At 46.8% G+C, this 13,810-nt stretch overlaps 1 protein-coding gene across 1 annotated transcript in view; it reads right to left on the bottom strand.

The window, feature by feature from the left end:
• Positions 1 to 1,887: 1,887 nt before the first annotated feature.
• LOC119952910 (tripartite motif-containing protein 16-like) overlaps positions 1,888 to 13,810 on the bottom strand; it is a 31,949-nt gene continuing 20,026 nt past the window's right edge. The window contains exon 6 of the mRNA XM_038776539.1: positions 1,888 to 2,450. Within this exon, the coding sequence (XP_038632467.1) occupies positions 1,888 to 2,450 (563 nt within the window). The remainder of the gene's footprint in view (positions 2,451 to 13,810) is intronic.

Genomic DNA, 13,810 nt, shown 5'->3' with positions numbered 1-13,810 from the left:
TATCCCAGGCTGTTACAGGAAGCTAGGGAGGACATAACGGATGCTCTGAGGACCATTTTCCAATCCTCAATAGATAGAGGTGAGGTACCTGAGGAGGTCAGCGAATATTGCACCATTATTTGAAAAGGGTGCAAGGGAAAAGCCAAATAATTATAGGCCAGGCAGTCTGACTTCCCTGGTGTGAAAATTATGAGAATTAATTTGAAGGGACAGGATGACCTGTCACTTAGAAAGGCAGTGATTGATCAGGTGTAGTCAACATGGTTTTGTTAGGGGAAGGCTGTGCCTTATTAATGTTATCACATTTTTTGAGGAAGTAACCAGGTTTGATGAGGGTAGTGCAGTCGATGTTGTTTACATGGATTTTAGTGAGGCATTTGATAAGATCCCACATGGCAGACTGGTCAGAAAAAAAAGCCCATGGGATCCAGGGGAATGTGGTGAGTTGGATCCAAAATTGGCTCAGCAACAGGAAACAAAGGGTCGATGGATGTTTTTGTGAATGGAAAGCGGTTTCCAGTGGCATTCCACAGGGCTCAGTGTTGGGCCCTGTGCTGTTTGTGGTATATATTAATGATTTGGACTCAAATTTTGGAGGTATATTTGGAATATTTGCAGATGACACAAAAATTGACCGGACAATTGGTTGGGAACAGGAGAGCTGTTGACTCCAGACTGACATCAATGCCTTGGATAAAAAGTGGCAAATGGAATTCAATCCAGAGAGTTGTGAGGTAATGGATTTGGGGAGGACAAAGAAAGAAAGATAATACACAATAAATACGAAGAAATTGAGAGGGGAAGAGGAAGTGAGAGACCTTAAAGTGCATGTCCACAGGTCCCTGAAGGTGGCAGAACAGGTGGATAAGATGGTAAAGAAAGCATATGGAATGCTTTCCTTTATTGAGTGAGGTATTACATATAAAAGCAGGATTGTAATGCTAGAACTCTATAGGTTATTGGTTAGGCCACAGCTGGAGCTTTGTGTCCAGTTCTGGTCACCACTGTACCACTGGAAGGATATAATAGCTCTGGAGAGAGTACAGAGGAGATTTACAAGTATGTTGCTGGGGCTTGAAAATTACAGCTATGAGGAGAGTTTGGATAGTCTAGGATTGTTTTCCTTGGAACAGAAGAGGCTGAAGGGTAACTTAATTGAGGTGTACAAGATTATGAGTGGTCTAGAGTAGACAGGAAGGACCTGTTTCCCCCACTGGAGATGTTAATTGCCGGAACACAAATTTAAGGTGAACGGTCGAAGGATTACAGGGGACATGAGGAAAAACCTCTTCACTCAGTGGATGGTGGGTGCCTGGAATTCACTGCCTGGTTTGGTGGTTGAGACAGAAACCCTCAACTCATTTAAAATCTACCTGGATTTAAACTTGAAGTGCTGTATCCTGCAAGGCTATGGACCAGGTGCTGGAATGTGGGATTAGAATGAGCAACTGGTTTCTTATTTTTTCTTCTTTAGGCGGCACGGTGGCACAGTGGTTAGCACTGCTGCCTCACCGCGCCAGGGACCCGGATCAATTCCAGTCTCAGGTGAATGTCTGTGTGGCATTTTCACATTCTCCCTTTGAGTGGGTTTCATCCGGGTGCTCCGGTTTCCTCCCACAGCCCAAAGATGTGCAAGTGGATTGACCATGTTAAATTGCCCCTTAGTGTCCAAAGATGTGCAGGTTAGGTTTTGCTATGGGGTTAGGATGGGGTGTGGGCCTAGGCAGGGTGCTCCTTTGGAGGGTCAGTGCAGACTCCATGGGCCTAATGGCCTCCGTCCGCATTGTAGGGATTCTGATATTCTTTGGCTGGCACAGTCATGATGGGCTGATTGATCGCTCTCTGCTCCATTCTTTTTCTATGGTTCTGTGGTTCAAGAACCAATAACTAGCATTCAAACTGCTGAATGGTGAGGGAGGAATTAGAGTAAAGACCAAAGGCTGGATATATAGGATCAGTGAAGGTAGTTTGGAATCTGTGTAGAAGGATTATTCTGTCACTGAGCGCATAGAATGAGAGGTTGCCTGCATCAATATCCAGGTAAACCCCAATCCGCTCACACCTGGTTACTGGGAGATTAACACCATTATTTCTGTGCCGTGTGGCAAAATGGAGCCAGTTTCCTCCATCTGGGTAAACATTCAGGCACCAGGACATAGCATTCTCACCTATACAACAGGACCGTTCTGCCCCCTTCCTGCACATCTTCCCGTACACAATCCCCACTTTGGCCAGGAAGTTATGCGAGTAGGCCTGACCCTGCACCTCCCAGTAATATTTACCGCAGGCCAGGCTCTCACTGCACAACACCTGCCACAAGCTGTCGAAGCGCCCAGGGTGGTCGGGGTATGCCTGTGACTCTGGGTAGCATTCCGTCACTGTCTGGTTCACATCTGATAAACGGAGATAATTATTCACTGTGTTAGGATCAAAAGTCAGATTCACAGCATCTGCAATGAGAAAGAGTCACAAACTCTGGTTGAGAAATAATTTTTGAGAAATCAATTTTACATGATTAAATTACCCATATTCTTATACTATTGTCGATCTTAGATTATTTCTACAATTAAAAACCCTCCAGTTGAGAAACTGTAAAAAATGGAATGTGGTGCCTAAAGATTTGGGTGGCTGATGCAGGCTCAACAACTTGCAAAAGGAAATTGGACAAATATTTGAAAGGGGAAATATGGACTCTGGACAAAGAGTAGGGGTGGGGTGGTGAGTGGGATTAATTGGGTAACTCTTTCAGAGAGCTGTCCTGGGCACAATGGGCTGAACGACTTCTTTCTGTGCAGTATGATTCTACGAGAAAGGCTGACTATGTGACTGGGTGAAGGTCACCACAACAATCCTAGGCAGCTGATATGATTACAATTAGATTCACTTTATTGCCCAACTGGTCTTGCTTTATACCATTCTAACCCAAAGATTAATGCTTTCTGTGCAGGGCTACCCACCCACAAGTAGCAGTAATCAACTTGACCTTGTTAATGACCAATTGAGGCAAATTGTCAAGGCCAACCGGAGGCGGCCACGCAGCAGCAGACTGTTGCAGCACCATCGTTCCAGGATGGCTAAGGGACCTTCACTCTCCAGAACAAGATTCAGGTGCAGCAGCAGACAGCCATGTGGTGTATTTCCCCCCCTCCACTGTGATAGCCTGGTTGCCGAAGGCGTTTTGAATTTGATTTGGAGTTTAGAAAAGTTTGACTTTGAGCACCCTCTCTCTCACTCAAAAAGCTGGCTTCTGCTTTGAGTGCTGCAGGGGGTGTCTCCATTAGCCCTCTTCAAAGCCCACCTGTCATCCTTCATTGGATGGCAAGCCTGCTCTGACCACCAATTAGGGGAAAATCATAACCAAGTGACTATTCTCCACACGGTATGGGCTTCTGACCCCTATTTGAACCTATGGTGGGGGCTTGAAGCCCATAGGGGAAAGTTTTGCCTCATCTTTAATAAACCTGCAGACATTTTAATTAGGGAGTTTGTTTTTTTCATGCTAATTTCCTCCCCTCCTCTCTTAAAGGTTCTGATTCATTTTTTTAAAATATAAATTTAGTGTACCCAATCATTTTTTCAATTAAGGGGCAATTTAGTGTGGCCAATCCACCTAGCTTGCACGTTTTTGGGTTGTGGGGGCGAAACCCACGCAGACACGGGGAGAATGTGCAAACTCCACACGGACAGTGACCCGGGGCCGGGATCGAACCTGGGACCTCAGCGCCGTGAGGCGGTTGTGCTAACCACTAGGCCACCGTGCTGCCCAAGGTTCTGATTCATGACTGAATAATATCTTCACAGATATTAGTATTAGATATTGGTATTAGAATTTATAAAGACAGAGGCCGGGATTTTCCGTTCTTTTTGTTTTTGTGTGGATTTGGCGTCAGGAGTGAAAGATCTTCTGACAGTCCCAAATCGTGTTTTATGTCAGCATGAAGTTTTGCTGCAGCCGTCCCCTCTCCCTGCCAGTGACATAACAGGTTCCCCGCCATGCAACGTCAGGAACCTCATTTCAATACCTTATCATATCATCGGACCTCCACCCAGCAGTAACGCCTCAATACTCCAACGTCAGCCAAAGGCAGCGTGACATCACAACGATACGAGTCACAACAGCTTTTAAAAGACGGAAACCTGGTGAGCTCATCCACTCGGGGCGTGTGGAGGTAAGAACACAGTTTGCCACATGGCATTGTTTCTTCAAAGGGGAGAGAGGGCATCGGCAAGGGTGAGGGGTGCTAGAAGAGGCCTCGAGAGAACAGGCAAATATCTCAAGGTGTGAATCGGCAAAAGCAAGGGAGGATGCCGGCGAGGGCAATGGGGGTAGCAGCAGAGACATTGGCACCAGAAAGGGCCAATGCACTGGTCCTGAAATCTGCGGGCTGAAGGTTGAAGGCTCCGGGGCTGAAGGCAGAAGGGCCAAAGGAACCGGGGCTGAAGGAGCAATGGAACCAAAGCAAAGGCAAGAAGGTGGGAAGAAAGGGGCCCAAAAGCAAAATGGGCCCGACTAAGTGCCAGAAGGGGAAGACAGCAAGTCTTAAAATTACCATTCCTGAGGCTGCATTCTTCTGCTACTGGGCCTCTACCTTCTTGGAGGGCCCTGACACTGGGAAGGGAAGCCTGGGTGAGTGTGTTGGGTGAGTGGCCAGTCATCACAAACTGACGGACCCACTCATATGTTGGGGAGAGCTGCAGTGAGTTTACTCCTGATAAAGGCAGGTCTGATGATAAGGCATGTCAGTAATAAACATTCCATTGCAGCTGAAATTGTTCAGCTGTAACTCAGTTAACATACTGTAATCTGACTGCTCACCCAATTATGCCCACTAAATCACCACTGATGCACCTGAGTGTCACTGATTGCAGTGACCCTTGGCGCACTGACCTCCACATTCAGTGACTGCTATGGTCTCCCTGCACCATTGGCTCTGTGGGCAAGAACATGCATCCCCTTTGACCATGAGCAAGCGCACACTGGCTGAGGAGAGCGCTCTGTCCCATCAAATGTGTGCAGAGGTGCATTTTGATAGGTGCCCCCTGTTGACCGGGTTGCGTATAAGGCCTTGGAGTGAAGCTTGGGACAATGCCTGCATCTTACATGAGAGTTCAGAATGCAGTACTTGGCCGAAGCTGTGGCTACTCAGTCAAACTGCCTGGGGCAAGGGTGGTGTGGTGGTGTGGAGTCTTGTCCATCCTGGGAGTAAATGAAAGACATGTGGTGACCAGCACATGAGTCACTGTCCGGCAAGACGCAGCAACCAAGGATGAATAGACAAAGGGTGAACCCTGGGGGCAAAACTAACCGTCAACTCTCTCTGTTAAGCACGGTGGCGCAGTGGGTTAGCCCTGCAGCCTCACGCCGCCGAGGTCCCAGGTTCGATCCCGGCTCTGGGTCACTGTCCGTGTGGAGTTTGCACATTCTCCCTGTGTTTGTGTGGGTTTTGCCCCCACAACCCAAAGATCTGCAGGCTAGGTGGATTGGTACACTAAATTGCCCCTTAATTGGAAAGAATTAATTGGGTACACTAAATTTATTTTTTTTAAATTAAAAAACCCAGATCAGACAGCCAGGATGCAAGAGCCGAGGGATTTGCCCAGATTTCTGGCTTCCAATGAGGTTCTGGTGCCTGGACTGGTTTAGTGGATGTCTATAGAGGGTGCCACTCATTGTGGTTGTCTGCTGCGCCCTTCAAAACCTGGTGCTTCAATGAAGGAGGAACTGCCTGGGAATGAGATGGAGGAGCAGCACGTTTCCCCAGATGAGGAAAATGTTGAGGTGGATGGCAAAAAAGAGTGTCCTGGAGGGCGAGTGGGTTGGCCCTGAGTGGCCGCTTGATTGGTGGATGCTGACTGCTTACAGCGCACACCCTCACTGATAAGGCTCATATCATGGGGAGGGAATGACTGCCCATAATTCCAACATTTCAGGAGGACCTTGACGACTTGCAGTGGGTCAGTACAGAGAACCTCACAGAGCTACTGTGAATGTCTTACTCCAGTCTGGCTGAATGTAGCTCGCTTACTCTCAGTGACCTGGGTCATATTTTGGAAGTGTCGCACAGAGTTTCACCTCTCCTGGTCTATGGTCCTCCTTAGTGATCTGTAACTTGGGTTTTAGTGTCACAGGGGTCTGAGGCTAACATTTTATGGGTGCATGCAGCAGGGCAACATGTGCAGAGGGCTCACATTGACAATGACTGGGATGAGTGACGGTAGCTCTGCAAATTGTGGGAAGTGCTCTCATTCCCTCTGCCTTAAAAATATTCAATGAGCAAGGAAGTGAAAGGTTATTGTGGTAGATAAGATCATAAGATCTAGGGCAGCACGGTGGTGCAGTGGTTAGCACTGCTGCCTCATGGCGCCAAAGTCCCAGGTTCGATCCCGGTTCTGGGTCATTGTCCATGTGGAGTTTGCACATTCTTCCCGTGTTTATGTGGGTTTCGCTCCCACAATCCAAAGATGTGCAGGGTAGGTGGATTGGCCATGCTAAATTACACCTTAATTGTAAAAAAAATTGGGTACTCAAAATTTATATGAGAAAAAACCTATATTCAATTTTCCAATGACATGAAGATTGGCGATACAGCAAGCGGTGTAATCAGGAAACAAAGAGGCAGGCATTGGAGGAGCCCCTGCGGCTGAGGGAGGTGCTGGATAGTATCGGGATATGAAGTCAGGGGAGGCCCCTGAGCCGGATGAGTACCCGGCAGAATTTTATAAGGAATTTGCAGCGGACCTGGCACCACATCTTTTGGGGGCATTTAATGAAGCACTGGAGAAGGGGAAGTTGCCGGAGACGATGAAGCAGGCAGTAATCACACTAATCCCCAAAAAAGGGAAGGATCCGGTGGAATGTGGGTCGTATAGACCCGTATCACTATTGAACACGGATGTGAAAGTATTGGCTAAGTTGTTGGCGGGGAGGATGGAGGATTGTGTTCCGGGGGTGGTTGCAGAAGATCAAACAGGCTTTGTGAAGGATAGGCAGCTCCCGAGTAATATAAGATGGCCGTTGAATGTGGTGATGAATCCGTCGAGAGCTCTGGTACCGGAGGTGGTGGTGTCCATGGACACGGAAAAAGCATTTGATCGGATGGAGTGGCGGGGTACTTGTTCGAAGTTTTGGGAAGGTTTGGGTTTGGGCCGAGATTTGTGGCATGGGTGTGGGTGCGGTTGCTGTATGTGGCGCCAAGAGCAAGGGTGACGACGAATGATATGAGCTCACGAAGCTTTGACTTACACAGATGTACGAGGCAGGGGTGCCCGCTCTCGCCGCTGCTGTTTGCGCTGGCCATAGAGCCGTTAGTGATGACTCTCAGGGGGTAGGCAGAGTGGCAGGGAATAATGAGGGGACCGAGGGAGCATCGGGTGTCGCTCTATGCCGATGACCTCCTGCTGTATGTTTCGAATCTGTTGGAGAGTATGGGAAGGATTATGGGCCTGTTGGGGAGGTTTGGAGGGTTCTCAGGATACAAGCTGATATTCCCGGTGAATGAGCTGGCACAGTGGGCTAATTAGGGGGGATGCCATTTACGGTAGTGAGGGAGAGGTTTAGGTACTTGGGGATTCAGGTAGCGAGGGAATGGGCGGGGCTCCATAAGTGGAACTTAACGAAGCTGGTGGAGGAGGCTAGGGAGGATCTTAAGAGGTGGGATACACTGCACTAAACATTGGCGGGGAGGGTCCAAGTGGTGAAAATGAATATTCTGCCAAGATTCTTGTTTATCTTTCAGGCTCTCCCGATCTTTCTTTATACCAAAGCCCGTTTTTGGAAAGTGGACACAATCATCTCTGACTTTGTATGGGCGAGGAAGATGCCCAGGGTGGGGAGGACCCTGCTACAGAGGCAGCCGGGGGGTTGGTGTTGCCAAACTTGCTTCATTATTATTGGGCAGCGAATGTGGACAAGGTGTGGCGGTGGTGGGAAGGAGAAGGGGTAGAGCGGGTTAGGATAGAGGAGGAATCTTGTAAGGGGTCTAGTTTGAGGGCTATGGTGACGGCAGCATTGCCAATGGCTCCGAGTAGGTATTCAGGGAGCCCAGTGGTGCAGTCCACGGTGAAGATATGGAATCAACTGAGGAAGCATTTTAGGGTGGAAGGGATGTCGGTGGTAATGCTGCTGTGTGAGAATCATGGGTTTGAGGCAGGGGGTGGATGAATAGTGTATACAGGAGGTGGAAGGAAGTGGGGCTGGTCAAGGTGAGGGATTTGTATTTGGAGGAAGGGTTTGCCAGTCTGGAGGAGCTAGGGGAGAGTGTAGAGCTGCTGAGGGGTAGTGAGTTCAGGTATCTGCAGGTTAGGGACTTTGTACGAAAGGTCTGGAAGGGGTTCCCTAGATTGCCGGGATACACCCTGCTGGAGCAACTGCTGCTTCCAGATGTGGAAGGGGAGGGAAGAATTGGGGATATATATAAGTGGCTGGGGGAGCAGGGAGGCGAGCGGGTGGTGAAGATCAAGGAGTAATGGGAAGCGGAGTTGGGAATGGAGATCAATTGGGGAGTATCAAGTGAGGCACTGCGCAGGGTAAATGGGACCTCCTCTTGCGCAAGGATGAGCCGGATACAGTTTAAGGTGGTGCACAGGGTGCATATGACTTGGGTGAGAATGAGTGGGTTCTTTCAAGGGGTAGCAGAAGAATATGAGAGGCGTGGGCGGGGGCCAGCGAATCATGCGCACGTGTTTTGGGTTTGTGAAAACTTGGCAAGATTCTGGGCGGGAGTGTTCGTGGTCTTAGCCAGGATAATGGAGGAGGGAGGGGACCCGGACCCTTTGGTGCCGATACTTGGGGTTTCAGAGAAGCCGGAGCTCATGGAGAGGAGGAAGGCCGATGTCTTGGCCTTCGCCTCTCTGATTGCACGACGATGAATTTTGCTGGAGTGGCGGTCGGCATTGCCACCAGGGGTAGCAGCTTGTTTGGGTGACCTGTACGACTTCCCGCGGGTTAGAGAAGATAAAGTAAGAGTTAAGAGGCTCAGCAGGGGAGTTTGAGAAAAGATGGGGGATGTTTGTGACCGTGCTTGAGGAGCTGTTTATCGCGGGGGCGGGGGGGGGGGGGGGGGGGGGGGGGGGGGGGGGATGTTTCCCGGGGAGTTTACTTGCTGTAATCTACTTTGATACAAGTTTGAATAAAATGCGTTTTTTTTTTAAAGCAGTGTAGACAGGAACATAACATTATAAAGAGACATTGATACATTAAGTGAGAAGCCAAAACTGTGACAGGTGGTTTTCAAAGTTGGCAAGTGTGGGGTCGTCCATTTTGCAGCAAAAAATGATAAATGTGAGTATTATTTAAGTTTTGAAAATGTAGAACCTTATAGAGGGCCACAGAGATTTGGGTGTTCAGGATCATGAAAATGTAGTGATCAACAATATTTCCTCTAAGCTGTGCGGGGTGGTGCGGCTGAGCAGCAGTTGGGAAGGTGCTGCCCAGAGAATAAACAGGCCGGACAGGATCAACATTTTCTTTAAGATATACACATATGCGACCATGCACCAATCTTAACGGGACTACACAGTGGTACAAGCTAGCCTCACACAACAATTTAATGAGAGAATTGAGAGAATTGAATATAGTTCTGGGTATGGTGCTTGAGAAAGGATATGTTAGCTTTGGAAGGAATGCAGCATAGATTCACCAGAATGTTTCAAGGGCTCCGAGGATTAAATTAATAGGAAAGATTACAAAATCTTGTAGTCAGTCTCTGGAATATAGAAGGTAATTTGATTGCCTTTTTTTGGGATTTTGAAAGGAAATTATAGATTAGATAGAGTTTTTTTTCCACTGGTGAAAATGTCTAGGACAAGGGTACATAACCTTAAATTCAGAACCAAGCCATTACATTCAAGAGAGAAGGTGGGAACTGATTTATTTATTTGTTGCCACAAAGTGAAAAGGTATGAAGGTGCCCACTCTCTGGATTCTTGTAAAACATGATGAGAAGTTTGCTCAGAGAATCAAAGATGGTGATCTCCCAAAGCCTTTGCAAACACTCTGCTGACATCAATAAACATCACCTGACAGCAGGAATATATTCTCTGATAATAACACCCATTCGTGCAACAACAACAATCAACATTTATACAACAGATCACTTTACGTTATTTCTATACATGTATACAATTCAATAAGACAGTCTCTCTCTGGTGGACGTCTATTCCTTTTTGGTAGAATCTGACGTTCTTGAACTTGGCTACTTGACACCTCAGCAGTGTCCTCATTCCTTTCTGTAGGTGGTATTTCTTGGGTCGTTATTTCAGTATCTGTCACAAAAGGTATTGAAAAGTCCTCAGAAACAGAATCTGAGCTTATCACTGTTTCTGGTTTCCATTCCGAAGTATTGCTCTCTAGATTTTCCAAGGGAAGAACTTCTTAAGATGTTTCTGTGAACTCACTTTGTGCAGCAAGTAGCTGATCGGCATGATGTTGGCAAAATCTTTCATCATCCCTCTGTATGGTATATGATATTGGACTTGTCTTTGCTTGGATCATAGCAGGTGCCTACTTTTTGTTGGTGGTGCAGCTCCTAGCTGGCACAGCTCCTAGCTGGCACTCTCTCTCCCTGGTTGAATTCTTGCTTTTTAGAGTTTTTCTCCTTCCAAGTAATTTGTGTTTGTTGTTATTGCTTGACAATCTCTGAACTATCAAGTGGAGTTAACAAATCAAACTGTGTTCATAGTTTCCTCTTGAACAACAGCATTGCCGGTGAACTTTGTGTGATAGCATGTACAGTGTTCCAGTAAGATATTAGGCATTTGTTTACTCTTCTTGCCAATGTCCGCAGTCCTTTGATGCTGTAATAGAATGTTTTAATGATTGCGCAAAATGTTTGGTCAATCCATTTATTGCAGGATGATATGGAGCTGACTGGATATGGGGTAAACTGTGCCCCTTCAAGTAGTCCTCAAATTCCTTAGAAGTAAACTGAGTACCATTATCACTGACAATCTGCTCTGGTGTTCCAAATCTTGCGAATATTTGTCTAGTTTCTTTATGATCTGCTCAGTCGTCCGTAACTTCATTATTGCGATTTCTGGCCATAATCGCTAAGAACATGTGACCCTCCAGTGGACCAGCATAATCGGTGTGTACTTTCCTCCATGGCTGTGTCGGCCGTTCCCACAAATGTAATGGTTGTAATGATGGAGTGTTCCTTACTTTTGCACAGGATTAACATTGCCCTATTTTCTATTCAATTTGAGCATCTAATCCTGGTCACCAAAAATAACTGCATGTCAGTTCCTTCATCCTCATTACACCAGGATGTCCTTCATGCAGTTGGTCAAGGACTCTACTTTGTAAGCACAGAGCAATAATCACATGATTTCCCACAATAGAACTCCATTCTGTATAGTCTTAATGTGATGTGGGTTTGAGGTCTGAATTTTTCTTATGAACGCCTGACAGTGCTCCTTGTTGGACCAAGTCCATAATCTTCCTCATCACTGGATCGGTTCTTGTGTATCTTTGAACTTGAGATGAAGTCACAGGTACACTATCCACGAGCGAGAAATACCAAAATATTGAGGAAATGTTCTTCAGGGTCATGCTTGGCTTGTAACAGCAATTATGATCAAGCATCATCAGCTTTTGCAAGCCGTATTGGATATCATAAGTGTGTGCCGACAATATATAGGTACATACAATCTACTCGCTGACAAAGAAGGTATGCCTTTATATGGCCCAAATATGGCAGTCAAGGGTCGTTGATCTGTCAAAAGAGTGAAATGACATCCATAAAGGTAATCGCTTCTCAGCCTTTTTGGCTAAGATGAACAGGAGGTCAGGTGTAATGCCTGATGAATTGGATTCAATTTGAATTGGTTTTTGGAGCTGGATTAGGGGTTTGCCCCTGTCCCCACTCTGAGCTCTGGCTTTGTAACTCTGAGAAAGTAATAAAAAAAGGTAATGGCGGCATTTTCTTACACCAAAAATGATGCTCAAGGCTTCTTTTTCCAGCTAAACATAATTCATTTCTGCACTAGTAAGAGCGCATGAAGCAAATGTTATCGGTCATTCCTCTGCTGAAGGAATAATGTGCGAGATGACTGCACCAACCCTGTAGTCACCGTAAGCAAGTTGTAACTTCACCTTGGGATTATAATGAACCAACAGCTCTTCTGTAAAGCTTTTACCATTTCATTGTATGAATGTTCACATTCTTCTGATCAGTGCCATGCCTGTTTGGCACATAGCAAGGTGCGGAAAGGCTTCAATCGTGTTGCTAAATTCGGTATGAATTTATCATAATAATTGATCAGGCCCAAAAATGACCTCAATTGTGTCACATTTTGAGGATGTGGTGCTTCTAAGAATCCTGACGTTTTCTCCCGCTCCTTGTGTAAGCCATCTTTGTAGATGATATGATCTAGGTAATTTATGGATGACTTGAAAAAGTCACACTTTCCCTTTTTTATTTCTCAGGTTGTGACCTTGAAAACACTTCAGTGCAGCTTCCAATTCCTGTTCACGCGAACCAGTGATGAGTAAATCATCTAAATGAGATTGTACTCCATTCAACCCACTTGGAATTTGATCCATGGATTTCTGAAGAAGAGCAGGCGCAGATGTCATTTCAAAAGGAAGTCTTGTGTAACGAAACAGACCTTTGTGCTTTACTATGGTGAGTACTGGCTGTGATTCGGAGGTCATGTTCACCTGTAGATATGCCTGTGAAAGATCAATTTTGCTGAATTTCACCAGAAGGTCCAGCAAGCAAGTCCTCAATCAGCGGCAGTGGATAATGATCTACAGACAATACTGGGTTAATAGTGGGTTTATAAACCTCCACAAATTCTCACGGACTCATCCCTTTTATACTAGAACAGTTTGTGTTGCCTAATCACTTGTGGCAACAGGTTCAATGACTCCTGTTCATACTAATTTTTCTAGTTCTTCAACTTTAGGCCTGATGGCATATAGTACGGTTCTAGCTATGAGACATTTGGATGTGCTGTATGTTGTTATTTCTTTTGTTCATTAAAGTAACAAGCCTAGGTTGGCTGGGTTTTCTTTTTGTGATGGGGGGGTGGCTTGTTGGAGTTTGGTGGGTTGTTTGGTTGCAACCCCGGGGGGGGGGGGAGGTTGGGTTGGGGGGGGTTGGGTTGGGTTGGGGGGTTTGGGTTGGGTTGGGGGGGGGCTGGGTTGGGTTGGGGGGGAAGGTTGGGGGGGGGTTGGGGGGGGGGTTGGGGGGGGAGGGTTGCTGCTGATGAAGGTTTCTTGGTTTATGTACTGGTCTTAGGAGGGTGACTGCAGCCATTTTGGGTGGGCCTGGAGCTGGTATAAGTTGGGGCCCGAGTGGACTTCCTTGTGGGTGGAATATGGCTGATCATAGTAGAGGCCCAATTAGGTTGGTGACATGGAATGTGAGGGTGTTAAATGGGCCAGTTCAAAGGTCCCAGGTGTGTGGTGGTATGATTAGCATAGCTGCCTGTCATTGGTGCAGAACACCGGCTTACCATTGGCCCTGGTTGGTCATGTGCCTCTTGACCGGTTGGTTGGGACCAGTCATGTGATGGCTCCCCGATTGGTCGAGAGGCTGAGTGGGGTGGGGTATAAATACCCAATACTCCCGGCAGTCGTCCTGCTATTGTAATCGACCACAGGGCTAACATCTAGTAGATTAAAGCCATACTTTTGTTCAGCAACTCGTCTCGCGTTCAATTGATGGTACATCAAGGTGTTTGCCCATCTAAAGAGTTTGAAGGCAGATGTGGTTTTCTTGCAGGCGACATATCTGAGAGTTCGGGACCAGACTGTGGAAAGGGTGGGTGGGGAAAGTCTGGCACTCGAATTTTGATGTGAAGGTGA

The sequence above is a fragment of the Scyliorhinus canicula genome, chromosome 18 (assembly GCF_902713615.1).
Source record: "Scyliorhinus canicula chromosome 18, sScyCan1.1, whole genome shotgun sequence".
In the NCBI taxonomy this organism is placed as follows: domain Eukaryota; kingdom Metazoa; phylum Chordata; class Chondrichthyes; order Carcharhiniformes; family Scyliorhinidae; genus Scyliorhinus; species Scyliorhinus canicula.
The sequence above is the reverse complement of the archived record's forward strand: the minus strand, read 5'-3'. Positions and strand labels throughout refer to the sequence as shown.